At 46.4% G+C, this 13,300-nt stretch overlaps 1 protein-coding gene across 1 annotated transcript in view; it reads left to right on the top strand.

The window, feature by feature from the left end:
• LOC132872632 (protein HIRA) overlaps positions 1-13,300 on the top strand; it is a 55,017-nt gene that overhangs the window by 32,085 nt on the left and 9,632 nt on the right. The window contains exons 13-18 of the mRNA XM_060907578.1: positions 1,845-1,930; positions 8,826-9,017; positions 9,129-9,281; positions 9,387-9,609; positions 10,239-10,334; positions 10,463-10,611. Coding sequence (XP_060763561.1) covers positions 1,845-1,930; positions 8,826-9,017; positions 9,129-9,281; positions 9,387-9,609; positions 10,239-10,334; positions 10,463-10,611 — 899 coding nt within the window. The remainder of the gene's footprint in view (positions 1-1,844; positions 1,931-8,825; positions 9,018-9,128; positions 9,282-9,386; positions 9,610-10,238; positions 10,335-10,462; positions 10,612-13,300) is intronic.

Here is a 13,300-nt window from a genome sequence, read left to right as displayed (position 1 = left end):
CCGGTACCTCTCAACCTCCCGCACAAGCTCGGGCTCTTTCCCCCCCAGCAAAGTGACATTCCATGTCCCAACAGCTAGCTGCTGTGTCCGGGGATCAGGTCGTCGAGGCCCCTGCCTTCGGCTGCCGCCCAATCCACACTGCACCAGCCCCTTACGGCTACCTCTGTGGGTGGTGAACCCACAGGAGATCGGGCCCACGTCACCACTTCGGGCTGAGCCCGGCCGGGCCCCGTGGGCAAAGGCCCGGCCACAAAGCGCTCATATACGAGCCCCAACCCCAGGCCTGGCTCCAGGGTGGGGCCCCGGCTGCGCCATACCGGGCGACGTCACGGTCCTTGATTGATTATTCTTCATAAGGGGTTTTGATGAACTGCTCTTGGTTTGGCCTGTCACCTAGGACCTGTCTGCCTTGGGAGACCCTAACAGGGGTGTAATACCCCCCACAACATAGCTCCTAGGATCATTCAAGTACACAAACTCCTCCACCACAATAAGGTGGCAGTTCTAGGAGGGGGGGTTATAAACATGGTGAGAAACAAACGTTACAGTGATATTTCGCAAAGCCTCTGTGAAAATAGCATCCGTATCTGCATGTGCTGATTGCGCTCAAATCAGCATTGGGTGTTTCCCATAATGACTGGGTCCTAAGCGCGCGCACAACATGCTCCATGAGCATACGCGGCCACTCAAGCGTGCAAAGGTGTGACAGTTAAGTGTTCACCTGCTGTGTGAGGTGAAAGGATTTCTAGCTCACATGCATATCGCCATGCATTGCTGCCAAAACGCCTCATTTTCATCGATAACCATTGCAAAGCATTGCGAGCTGTAGTGTGACCGTAGCTTAAAGGAACAGTCCACCGTACTTCCATGATGAAATATGCTCTTATCTGAATTGAGACGAGCTGCTCCGTACCTCTCCGAGCTTTGCGCGACCTCCCAGTCAGTCAGACGCGCCGTCACTCCTGTTAGCAATGTAGCTAGGCTCAGTATGGCCAATGGTATTTTTTGGGGCTGTAGTTAGATGCGACCAAACTCTTCCACGTTTTTCCTGTTTACATAGGTTTATATGACCAGTGACATGAAACAAGTTCAGTTACACAAATTGAAACGTAGCGATTTTCTATGCTATGGAAAGTCTGCACTATAATGACAGGCGTACTAACACCTTCTGCGTGCTTCGGCAGCGCATTGATATCTGGGCTCCGTATCAATGCGCTGCCGAAGCGCGCAGAAGGTGTTAGTACGCCTGTCATTATAGTGCGGACTTTTCATAGCATAGAAAATCGCTACGTTTCAATTTGTGTAACTGAACTTGTTTCATGTCACTGGTCATATAAATCTATGTAAACAGGAAAAACGTGGAAGAGTTTGGTCGCATCTAACTACAGCCCCAAAAAATACCATTGGGCATACTGAGCCTAGCTGCATTGCTAACAGGAGTGACAGCGCGTCTGACTGCATCTGACTGACTGGGAGGTCGCGGAAAGCTCGGACAGGTACGGAGCAGCTCGTCTCAATTCAGATAAGAGCATATTTCATTATGGAAGTACGGTGGACTGTTCCTTTAATGAGGCGAATGTGACGTCTGATATAACCCAGAAATTGTACCCCACTACAAGTAAAAATTGGCTTCAACTTGGAAAAAAAAAATTCACTACCCACTACGGCCCAGTGGTTGAAACACCTGTACTATAGTATTAGTAGTAGTGATTAAGCATGAGAGAGGGAGTTAATCTCCTGTTAAAATGAGTGGAGAATCGAGCGTGTGTTTAATACTGAAGTTACAACAAAAATGCTTCACGATCAGTTGAAATCAAACTAAAATTAACTTAAAACTGTTTCAGAACCTGCTGAAGAAACAGGTGGAGACAAGAACCGCAGACGGGCGGAGGAGAATCACACCATTGTGTATTGCACAGCTGGACACGGGGTAACACACGCATGCATACAACCCCTCCCCCCAAACACACACACGTACAGAGACTGAATCAGTATATATAGCTCACATGCACTTTATGACCAAAGGTTTGTGGGAAAATTATTCATAATAGTGGTGCACTCTGCAGAAAATTGCACCTCCGTACAGGTGAACATGGACTATATCAACATTTTCAAAGGTATTAGTAGCAGCACTTTGTCCATACACTTTATAGCCAAAAGTACGTGTGCCCCAACCATCACACCCATGAAGTTCCCTGTAGTGAGTAATGGAACAGAGGGGAGTGGTGATGTTTACACGCTTCAGCACTTGGCGAGTTTGCATGGTCTACAGGCACTTTGTGGCTCGGCTGTTGTTGCTCCTTGATGCTTCCATTTCACAATAATAGCACTTGCATTTGCCTGGAGCAGATCTAGCAGGGCAGAAGTTTCAAAAGCATGAACTGTTAAAGACGGCGTCCTGTGACTGCGCCTGTTATGTTGCTCCCTTATAGTGTAACTAAGTAAACAATATTACCCGACACACAGAGCACGGAGGACATGCTTCTTGCTGGTTCACTCACTTCTTTATTGTCCTGTTCTGCTAGTGGTTACATTCAGTATCCCTATATGCCCTAGTGGCGGTCTGCCCTCTTGTGGTAACTATTGGTATGGCATATATCTAGGTTCATACATAACATATCTCTTCCCCACTAAGGTTTGTTGTCAATAACAAAAACATTTCTTCTGAAACCAACTCAAGAGATTATATCCCCTTTACACTACATAAAAGGTAAGATTCTTTCTTTCTTTACTTCTTAATAACATTAAAGAAAAATAGGAGAGTTATGTTACGGTTTATAACCACTTCTAAGTTTCAAAACTCAAAACCATCAAACAACATTCTGCAATGGCAAATATTTTTCAATTTTTTTTCTTTTGCTGATGTTCATTGATCACTGTAACGTACTGGCGGACGTGTGATCCTCACAGGATAACGTCGTACAGTCTCTGTTGTCTCTGTATGTTCCATGTGTGCCGTTTCTGCGGGCTGTGGTGTCTTGGGTGTCTTAGGTGGTGTGTGTGGCACTATATCAGTATCCTCCTTCTGTTGAGGTGTACTCGGGCTAGGTGTGGTACCAAGTGTGGTTGTCTGAGGTAGCGACAACGGAGGACTCCCAGGAAGACTCACTGCAGTCTCTTGTGGCTCTGACTCGGGACGAGTCAGCATCTGGTCCACATGACGTTTCCAGACCCCTTGTGTTCCCACATTTACCTTGTACGATACTGGTCCGGTCTTCTCGATCACCACAGCTTGTGTCCACTTATCCTCCCCCCTCCTATAATCACACATGAGCACTGGCTCACCAAAGTCAAACTGTCTCTCTTTGGAGTGTAGTTGACGTTGTTGCTGTTGAGCATCCTGTGACTGGTGCAGTGCTCCAGCAACACTTGGTTTCAGGAAATCCAGTCGAGAACGCAGCTTGTGTCCAATGAACAGCATTGCTGGGGTTTCCTTTGTTGTTGCATGGGGGGTGTTGCGGTAGGTCAGGAGGAACGTATCTAGACGCTGTTGCACTGGTGTAGTTCCTCTGGAAGATTTCAGAGCGTGTTTGAACGTTTGCACAAAGCACTCTGCCAAGCCATTGGAGGCAGGGTGGTACGGCGCTGAGCGAATGTGTTTGACTCCATTGGATTTCAGAAACATGTTGAATTCTTCAGAGCAGAACTGAGGTCCATTGTCACTTACAAGACTGTGTGGAATGCCATAGCGACTAAAAAGTCCCCTAAGCACTTGGATGGTCTTGCTGGATGTGGTGCTATCCATGATGTGCACCTTGGGCCATTTGGAGTGTGCGTCCACTGCTACTAGGTACATATGTCCTTCAAATGGACCAGCAAAGTCCACATGTATACGTTCCCAAGGACTGGATGGCCACATCCACGGGTGTAATGGTGCTAGACCAGGGTCTTTCTGCACACGCTGACATGAGTGACATGACTTTGCTTGGTGCTCAATCTGGGCGTCGATGCTGGACCATCAAACGTAGCTGCGCGCTAAACTCTTCATCCTCACTACACCTGGGTGTGCTGAGTGCAGCTCTTTCAACACACGGGGGCGCAGCTTGGGTGGCACAATCACTCTCAAGCCCCACATGAGGCATCCGTGTTGCACAGTGAGATCGTGGCGGCACAGGAGATAGGGTGACAGCTCATCACCTGCGTCCTTTGCAGTTGGAAAACAGCCAGTTGTGACCATTTCCATGACACGAGACAGGGTGGAGTCAAACATGGTGTGACGCTTGATCTCTGTGTTGCTGACTGGTAATGTATCCAACTATGACGTGTAGAACACCTCCACTGCACCTTGTTTCTCACTGGGGGCATGAGGGAGCGGTAACCTTGACAGTCCATCAGCGTTGGCATGTAGGGCACCTTTCCTGTACTCGATGGTGTAATTTTGAGCAGACAGTAGGAGCGCCCAGCGTTGCATGTGAGCTGCAGCCATGGATGGTGTGCTTTTTCACTGGACTGAGGATGGTTGTTAGTGGGCGATGGTCAGTGAGTAGAGTGAATGTGTTACCATAAAGGTACTGATGGAACTTGCGTACTCAAGACTATCGCTAACGCCTCCCGCTCGATCTGAGCGTAGTTTCGTTCCGCTTTGCTGAGAGTTCTTGATGCATAGGCTATAGGTTTTTCATCGCCATCCGGCATGACATGTGAGAGCACAGCTCCGACCCCATAGGGTAAAGCGTCGCAAGCGAGGCGGAGAGGCAGCTCAGGATTGTAGTGTGTGAGCACCTCTTGTGATACCAGGAGTGCTTTAGCTTTCTGGAACGCTGATGCACAGGCTGACGTCCACTGCCATTTCTTTTCTTTGTTGAGCAGTTCATTCAACAGCTTAAGCACAGTGGCCAGGTCAGGGATAAAGCATCCATAATAATTAAGCATTCCTAAGAACGAGCGAAGTTGACTTACATTGCCTGGTGCTGGTGCCTCCATGATGGCACGTACCTTCTCAGGTGATTTGTGGAGCCCAGCAGCGTCAATGATATGGCCCAGGTATTCCACGGACTCCTGGAAGAAGAGACATTTCTCTTGCTTGAGGTGCAGGCCGTATTCCTCTAGCCTGCCGAGGACAGCATCCAGGGTTTTCAGGTGTGTTTGTTCGTCAGGACCACTGACAAGGATGTCGTCCAGGTAACCGTGAGTATGTGGCAGTCCGAGGAGCACCTGGTCCATTGCCTTCTGGAACAAGGCGGGCGATGACGCTACACCAGACGGTAAGCAGTTGAAGCAGAAAAGTCCTTTCTGTGTCGATATGGTCAGCAGCTTCTTGGAGCTCTCTTCTACTTCCATCTGTAGATACGCATTGGATAGATCCAGCTTACTGAAGCATTGACCTCCAGTGAGAGAAGCGAACAAGTCCTCAATACGTGGGAATTGGGTACTTGTCGATGCAAAGAGCTGGGTTGAGGGTGACTTTGAAATCCCCGCAGAGTCTCACGGTGCCGTCCTTTTTGTTGACGGGCACCACTGGCGTAGCCCAGTCACTATGCGCCACAGGTGAGATGACGCCAAGCTCAGTGAGGCGTTTCAGCTTGGCCTCCACTCGCGGTCGAAGAGCATATGGCACGTTACGTGGTGGGCAGAATTTGGGCACACTGTTTGGTCTTAGAGTGAGTCTGGCTTTCACTCCTTTCATGGTGCCTAACTTATTGGAGAAAACAGCGGAGTGTCTCTTTAACACGGTCTCTAAGCTGTCTGTCTTTGCTCAATGGCATGTACAGTCTTTAAGTCTCTCCAATTCAGTTTAATGGCTCTCAGCCATTCCCTACCAAACAATGGTGGAGCATCCACCTTCACCACGTACAGTGGCAAGTCAGCGCGTTGCTTGTTTAATTCCACTTGCACTTTAATGACTCCTTCTGGTGCCAAGGGCTCTCCTGTGTATGTCTTTAGCATGATATCAGTGGGTTGCAGAGGGAATTTGCGCAGCTTTCGTTTGTACAGTTCCCAAGGAATCAGTGACACAGCAGCCCCTGTATCTAATTCCATCTCCATTTTCTTTCCATTGACTGTTGGCATTACTGATATGCGTGAATATTTTCCTTTCTGAGACACGGCATACAGTCCCAAGTAGGGCTGCTCGATATTGGAAAAAATCAATATCATGATTTTTTCAGTAAATATCGATATCGCGATTTTTAAAACGATATTTATACACCTTTTTTTAAAGCCCTGATCATCAACACCTGAGGCACCGGGCCACATTTTTATAGTACATGCCTCATAGGCTACCTGTCAACCCTTCCCGTTGTACCCTGAAACGCCTTTTACTTAAACTATTTACTGTGCAAGCGCGTACTTTGCATAGGTCCTATAGCCTGCACAAGGCTCACGTTCTCCTCACTCAACATTTCCGATCACAGAGGATGGAGCCAGCGCTGGTATTACCAGTGATTACTGCGTAACGTCCACACTGGCTCGTAGCCAGCCAAGGATAAAATCTCTCTCTCACACACACTACAACGTAAGCTTGTGTGTTGTTAAGACACCAACATTAAACACGCACAATATAGAGACAAGTCCTTAAGAATTAACATACATGAAAATAGGCTTCTCTTCCTTCATCTTCCAAATGTGGACTCCACTATCTTTTTGGCATGTCAGCATTGAAATACCATTTGCAGAGATATTTCACTCGCCATTAAGAAAAGTAAAAGCAACACATGATTAGGGCTACATGATTAGCAGGGGGACACCGTTTTAAGCGCACGGAATTTTAAAAACAATGTAATTACATCTGAGTCCGTCTACATCGCGCAATAAACCCGTCCTTAGCAGAACCTACTTCAAAGCATGATGCTAGCTGCAGATGCACAAGTCAAAATCAAATGAACTCAACATGCCGCGGCGGGCAACATTTAATAACCAAATTGCCTTACCTTAAAACGCTGCCTTGACCACAGGACGACGCGCAATTATTCCACTTAAATCCACACGGTTTAACACATCTAACACAGCTAGCAAGCTGGATATGTGCTAATATTGTTGTGCTTGTTTTCTTCCGTAGATGCCATTTTTACATTACCCAGTCCCACATCCAAAAATATGACGTAAATATATGTTAATTGTATTATTATAACTATTAGCAAGCAAATCAAACAACATATTAAGAAATCAATATATCAAATCACCCGACACGTATGAAAACAGAAGAAATGATTTTTTACTGTTGCGGAGATATCACGGGAGTAGAATGGATGACGTATGCAAGGCTACGGTGTGCCTTAGGGGACAGAAGGGTTCGTTTTACCTTACTGTCACGTCAATGTTATTGTTGTTTTATTGCCATTGTAGAAATATTGTGCACGTCCCTTTCGACAAATGACAAAAAATCGTTTCATATCGATATTATGAATTTTGATATCGTTTGACACCAATATCGATATCGTGATAAAAATACGATATATTGCACAGCTCTAGTCCCAAGTCACTATCACTGACTGATTTCGTTCCTTCACTTTCATTCGCCTCGACGTGATGGATTTTTTTTCTTTTTATCTTTCACACTGCATTTGTTTGCATGGCTTTTCTGTTCAGGCTTTCCATCTTTCTGTTTATGTTCTCTTTCGTGACTGCTTTTTGCTTTACTCCTGCACATTCGTTTCGTGTGGCCTTTCCTCCCGCACTGGTGACATTCACAGTCTTTGTACCAGCAGTCATCATCAGTATGATTTGCTTTCCCACTGCAGCGACATTTCTCACTTTGTGAAAACACCGCATTCACTTTCAGGGAGCTGCTTAACTGCTGCACGTCGTGTGCTGCTGTCTCTGCCGACACTGCATGTTCGATTGCTTTCTTGAACGTGAGATCTTTCTTGGTCAAAAGGCGCTTCTGCACAGTTTTGCATTTTAATCCACATACAAATCTGTCTCTCAGAGCGTCCTCTAAGTAAGCCCCGAACTCGCAGTGTTCCGAAAGTCTCTTGAGCACTGCCACATACTGTGCTACCGTTTCTCCTTCCCCCTGATTTCGCTTGTGGAACCTGAACCTTGCAGCTATAACAAGCGGTTTCGGTGCGAAGCGATCTTGCAGCACAGTCACTATCTGTTCATAAGTCTTTGCACCAGGCGCCACGGGAGCTACCAAACTGCGGAGTAGTCCGTACGTTTTAGGTCCCATTACACTGAACAGCACTGAAACTTTCTTAGCTGCTTGTATGTCATTAGCCAAAACATAATGTTCAAAACGTTCAATATACGTTGTCCATTGCTCACCAGACTCATCAAAAGTGTCCATATGTCCAATTATTCCAGCCATAATGCGTCTTTCTGGAATTACTTGCACTGTAGGAGCACTCGAAGCACTTGTAGCATTTGAAGGAGCACTCGCTGTACTGGAGTCATCTGAGGAAGAGTGGCTCATTGTTGACTAGCACATTAGCTATCCAAAACGTGGGTGTTCTTTTCGGTTCAAACTTGCACAAAGCTGACTTTACTTTCACAGCCAGTCGATGAGAAGTGTTCCGGACTACACGACTCGTCGCCAATTTGTTATGTTGCTCCCTTATAGTGTAACTAAGTAAACAATATTACCCGACACACAGAGCACGGAGGACACGCTTCTTGCTGGTTCACTCACTTCTTTATTGTCCTGTTCTGCTAGTGGTTACATTCAGTATCCCTATATGCCCTAGTGGCGGTCTGCCCTCTTGTGGTAACTATTGGTATGGCATATATCTAGGTTCATACATAACAGTGCCCATTTAACGCCTCACATCAGGAATTAGCAGGGGTGTCCACAGTTTTGGTCATAGTGTATGTTTTCATAAGTAATTTTTTATTTTTGTATGTAATTTATTTTATATTATACACACATGCTCTGTGTGTGTACACAGGGACTTCTCCCCCGCTCTGTTTAACAGTGTACCCATCCTGCCTGGCTCCTCGGTCACTCAGCTGTCCTCTGACTCAAACACTTCGCTCAGTCTGAGAGTCACACAAGACCCACCGGCTCTGTCCCAAACCAAACCCACTCAGGAAGCAGCGGCCTCGTCCCAATCCAAGAACACTGCTGACAATAAGGACGGGTTTGTGCTCCTGACCTGCTGCATTAAAGCCCATTGGGTGTTCTGACTTCCTGTTGAGTGTCATCTGTCTGACTTCCTGTCTCTCTTCCTGTCTCTGTGTTCATCCTTCAGCTCCAATGCTCTGAAGTCTCCTCCTCTGCTGCTCACTGCAGCCTCCAAAATTGAACCAATGAAGGCCTTGGACTCACGCTTCACTGAAAGGTCAAAGGTCACACTGGGGGTCAGCAGTTCACCTGCTGCTGTAAGCACTGCACCTGTAGACAGGTAACGATGTTGCTGCTCTTTTATCTTTGTAAAGGTTCTCTAACATGCTTTTTGAGTGAGTCACGAAATTGATCTCTCTTCTCCCTCCCTTCCCCCCCTCCTCAGGCTGAAGGATGGCAGCAGCGGAAGGACTGAAGGACCAAAGGACTGGAAAGCAAGAGAGGACTCGAGCAGTGACAGTGAGGATAAGGTGGTGCAGAAGTCGGCACCCCCTCTGGCCAAGCGAAGGAATGACATGGACGGAGGAGAAGTGGTAGAGAAACGGAAAAAGGGACGACCCAGGAAGGATTCCAAGCTGATGATGAGTGTACCCCAAGTGTACACACAGGTATGCCCACAGTAATACATAAGTGTGTGTGTGTGTGTGTGTGTGTGTGTGTGTGTATATTTTAGTGTAGAGGTGAATTACAGCACCATACAGATAAAAAATTGAGCAATATTATTGAGGCTACATTAATTAGCAGCACCTTCTCCATACACTAAACTGTCATAGACTAAAGTATCTACACCCCTGACCATCACACCCATATGTTCTTGAGCATTCCATTTCAGATTTATTCTTACTGAATGTTTGGGTATCCTACGTACTGCTTTTTGTGTACTAATAATATGAAGGTATGAGTATTTGGATAGGGTGTGGCTTTGTAGGAGTTCTTTTTGTATGTGTAAATCTAGTCTGGTGTGTTGAACTAATGACTGTGGATGGTACTTGGTACGCTTGGTCTTAAAGGATTCCTTGAGGTGATGGGCAAAGGTGCAGCCTGCCTCTGCAACAGATACCTGTGTGGACATCAACATCATTAGGTGCAGAGGTTAATGAAGCATTCTTACAAAGGTTTAGAAGGTTTGACCCAGGAGATATTGTACATTCTCACAGAGTGATTGATGTTTGTTTGTTTGTTTTGTTTGTTTGTTTGTTTGTTTCTTTTGATGTGTGCACGCATGTGCGTCATTTAGACTCCAGTCCCAATGGAGAAGGAGACATCACGAGTATTGGCTCCTGTAGTCGTGAAACTCCCCACACCTGCAGTACAGAAATCATTCAGCACACAGGTAAAACACACACACATTTCACTATCTTCAGTAAGTGCCTCAATCTGTTCTACTTTATTCACTGGACTGGACGATAACGTGTGTGTGTGTGTGTGTGTGTGTGTGTGTGTGTGTGTGTGTGTGTGTAGGTGGGCTCAGACCCTGTAGTGTATCTGGAGGTGGAGAATGAGGTGTGTATGGTTGCTGGTTCTCGTATCAGTCAGCTCCGCTTCAGCATCAACGGCCGTGAGTGGAACACTGCTCTGACCAGCCGCATTGTCGTGGCAACAGCCAGCAGGTGTGTGTGTGTGTATATATATATATATATATATATATATATGATATACACAGTGCTCAGCGTAAACGAGTACACCCCCTTTGAAAAGTAACATTTTAAACAATATCTCAATGAACACAAACTGAATGTTTAACTTATAATGTGAAAGTAAGGTTAATAATATAACTTTTTCACAATTATTCAACCCCTATATAATAGTTGTTTTTAAAGCTTTCTGACAGTTTTTATGGCCTACAGTGGAGTTGAAACCAGGGCTTTGAACCAGAATTTTTTTCCTATTGGTTCGTTCCGAACAGAAACGGAATTTTAACGTTTCCGGTTTTGGGTTCCACCATTAAATAGACGTTCCCGAACCGGTTAGAACAAAAAAATTTCGTTCCTGGAACGGTTAATTACGTTCCCTGTCAGCTGTTTAACAAATGGCTATAAAATTATGTCTCTGTCTCATCCAGCTTAAGCCAAATGTCGGCTAATTCTATTACAACCTTCATTAAATAAGACAAGAAATAATTCAAAACAATTATTATTTCAAATGTTGGCGATTTGGATTCTCAGTATGTCTTCCCATCTACACAAACAGAAAAAGTGCCAAAAATGAAAGATAATTCGTTTAGTGTGTTGCCAAAGGCTAGTCAGGCCCTATAGCGGGCTACTGCATGACGTCACCGCGCCGCGAGATTTTGTTAGGCGCCATATTGGAAGACCAAGTGCACATCTATACAAGTACATACATACATAAAACAAACTACACCTGAAATGTAGCCAGGGCCGGTTCTGCCCTAATCTGGACCCGGGTGCAACATCGCGCAACCCCCCCCCCAAAAAAATACAGTCTAAATCAGGACAATCATCACATAACTATAACTATACACATTTTATATCAACTATTTTAACTAAATGGGCTATAATAAATAAGCCTGCAGGCAGCCACGGCGGGCTGCCTCAGAAAAGTAACCATTCAATGACACAACTGAAAGCCTGCAGCCACGGCGGGCTGCCTCAGAAAAGTAACCATTTGTCCTACCTTAAAACTCGTTTTGCATTTTCTGCCTCCTTTTTTGTATTTTCGACCCTCCGTTTATTTTCTTTCCTTTTCTGAAAACCCGATTTGTGTCCAGACATTTTGTTCTGCTACCAACGAACTAACTTGTCAGGTCTCGTCTCTCGAGCCCGCGATGATTCCCATGGGAAGGGCAACAACTGATACATTTTTACAAACAGCCAATAGGGAGGTTGCAACATTCAGGCTCTCCTTTGCTCAGACACTCAGTAATGCACTTACTATCATGTCTCCATGTGATAGTAGTCCACCTTCCCGCTCTCTCCATTCAGTCAGCGAACGTCACACAGGAAGTGAACCCCAGCGGGTCATAGAAACTTGCGCAGGAGAAGAATGACTTTTTCATTTGTAGGCTACGGAAACTTTGAGGAACGAAATAAAAACCAGTATTAACCGGTTACCATTATTTTTAATAAGCGTTTCTGTTCCGGAACATAAAAAAAAAAGTTTCTGGTTTCGTTTCTGTTCCATGTGAAATAGAAAAAGTTCCCGGTTTTTGTTTTCGTTCCTTGAACCGGTTCAAAGCCCTGGTTGAAACGTAATTAAGCCTTTGGGAACTCTGTAATGATCCTTCATTTGCTTCAGCTGTAAAACCTACCCATGAAAGTATTCGAGGTCAGTTGCAATCATGGGAAAGACAAAGAAGCTTCCACAAAAGCTGACAGAGGAGATTATTTCATCACATCTAAAGAGCTTTGGGTATAAGATTATTTCCAAAAAAATTAACATTCCAAGAGACACCATTGGGAGCATTATAAGGAAATTTAAAACTTATGGAACAGCTGCAAACCTGCCTGACCGTGGAAGAAAGCCCAAAATTTCATCAAGGGCCCTTAGCCACTTAGTCAGGACAACTAAGAAAAACCCCCATGTGAGTGCAAGACACCTACAGGATGACATGATGAAGGCTGGTACAAGTGTGTGGCAGCGGGGGCGTGGTCAAGCGCCGGTCTGTGACAGGAGGGCGGAGTCAGGGAAGGTAAGTGGCAGAATCACTACACCTGACGGCAATTAACCTGTGTTTGTGTGTCTTCCCAGTGACCGCGCCCTATTTGAGGAGGGAGAGCGAGAGCAGAGGGGCTCTTCCCTGGACGAGACGCTGGTGTGCGTGTCTCGGAGTGTTTGAAATACATATTGTTGTACTGAAAAGTATGGCAATAAAGCCTCTGTTTACACTTGATCTCTGTCCTGCCGTCCTCTGTGCTCCACCCACACGTATTGAGCCTTACAGTGGTGCCGAAACCCGGGATCCAGAGTGGAGCACCAACAGATCAGCCCCATGGAGTCCTCCCCGTTCGCCGACCTGGTCCACGCCCTCGCCACGGCCCAGCAAAGCCAGCACCAGGCGCTCGTCACCCTCCGGAAGGAACAAGAGCGGTGCTTCGAAGCCCTGGTGCTGGCCCAGCAGGAAGACTGCGAGGAAGACTCGCATCAGCGGGGTCCACCAGCACTCCGGCCGCGGGCCCGTCTCCCCTCACCGTCACCAAGATGGGCCCGCAGGACGACCCCGAGGCGTTCATCACACTATTCGAACAGGTCGCCAAAGCCTCGGGGTGGCTGATGGAGCAGCGTGCAGCGCGCCTCCTCCCCCTCCTAACGGGAGAGGCACAGCTGGCCGCACTACAGCTC

This window comes from Neoarius graeffei, chromosome 24, assembly GCF_027579695.1.
Source record: "Neoarius graeffei isolate fNeoGra1 chromosome 24, fNeoGra1.pri, whole genome shotgun sequence".
Classification (NCBI taxonomy): domain Eukaryota; kingdom Metazoa; phylum Chordata; class Actinopteri; order Siluriformes; family Ariidae; genus Neoarius; species Neoarius graeffei.
Note: the sequence above shows the minus strand (reverse complement) of the source record. Positions and strands in the feature narration are given on the sequence as shown.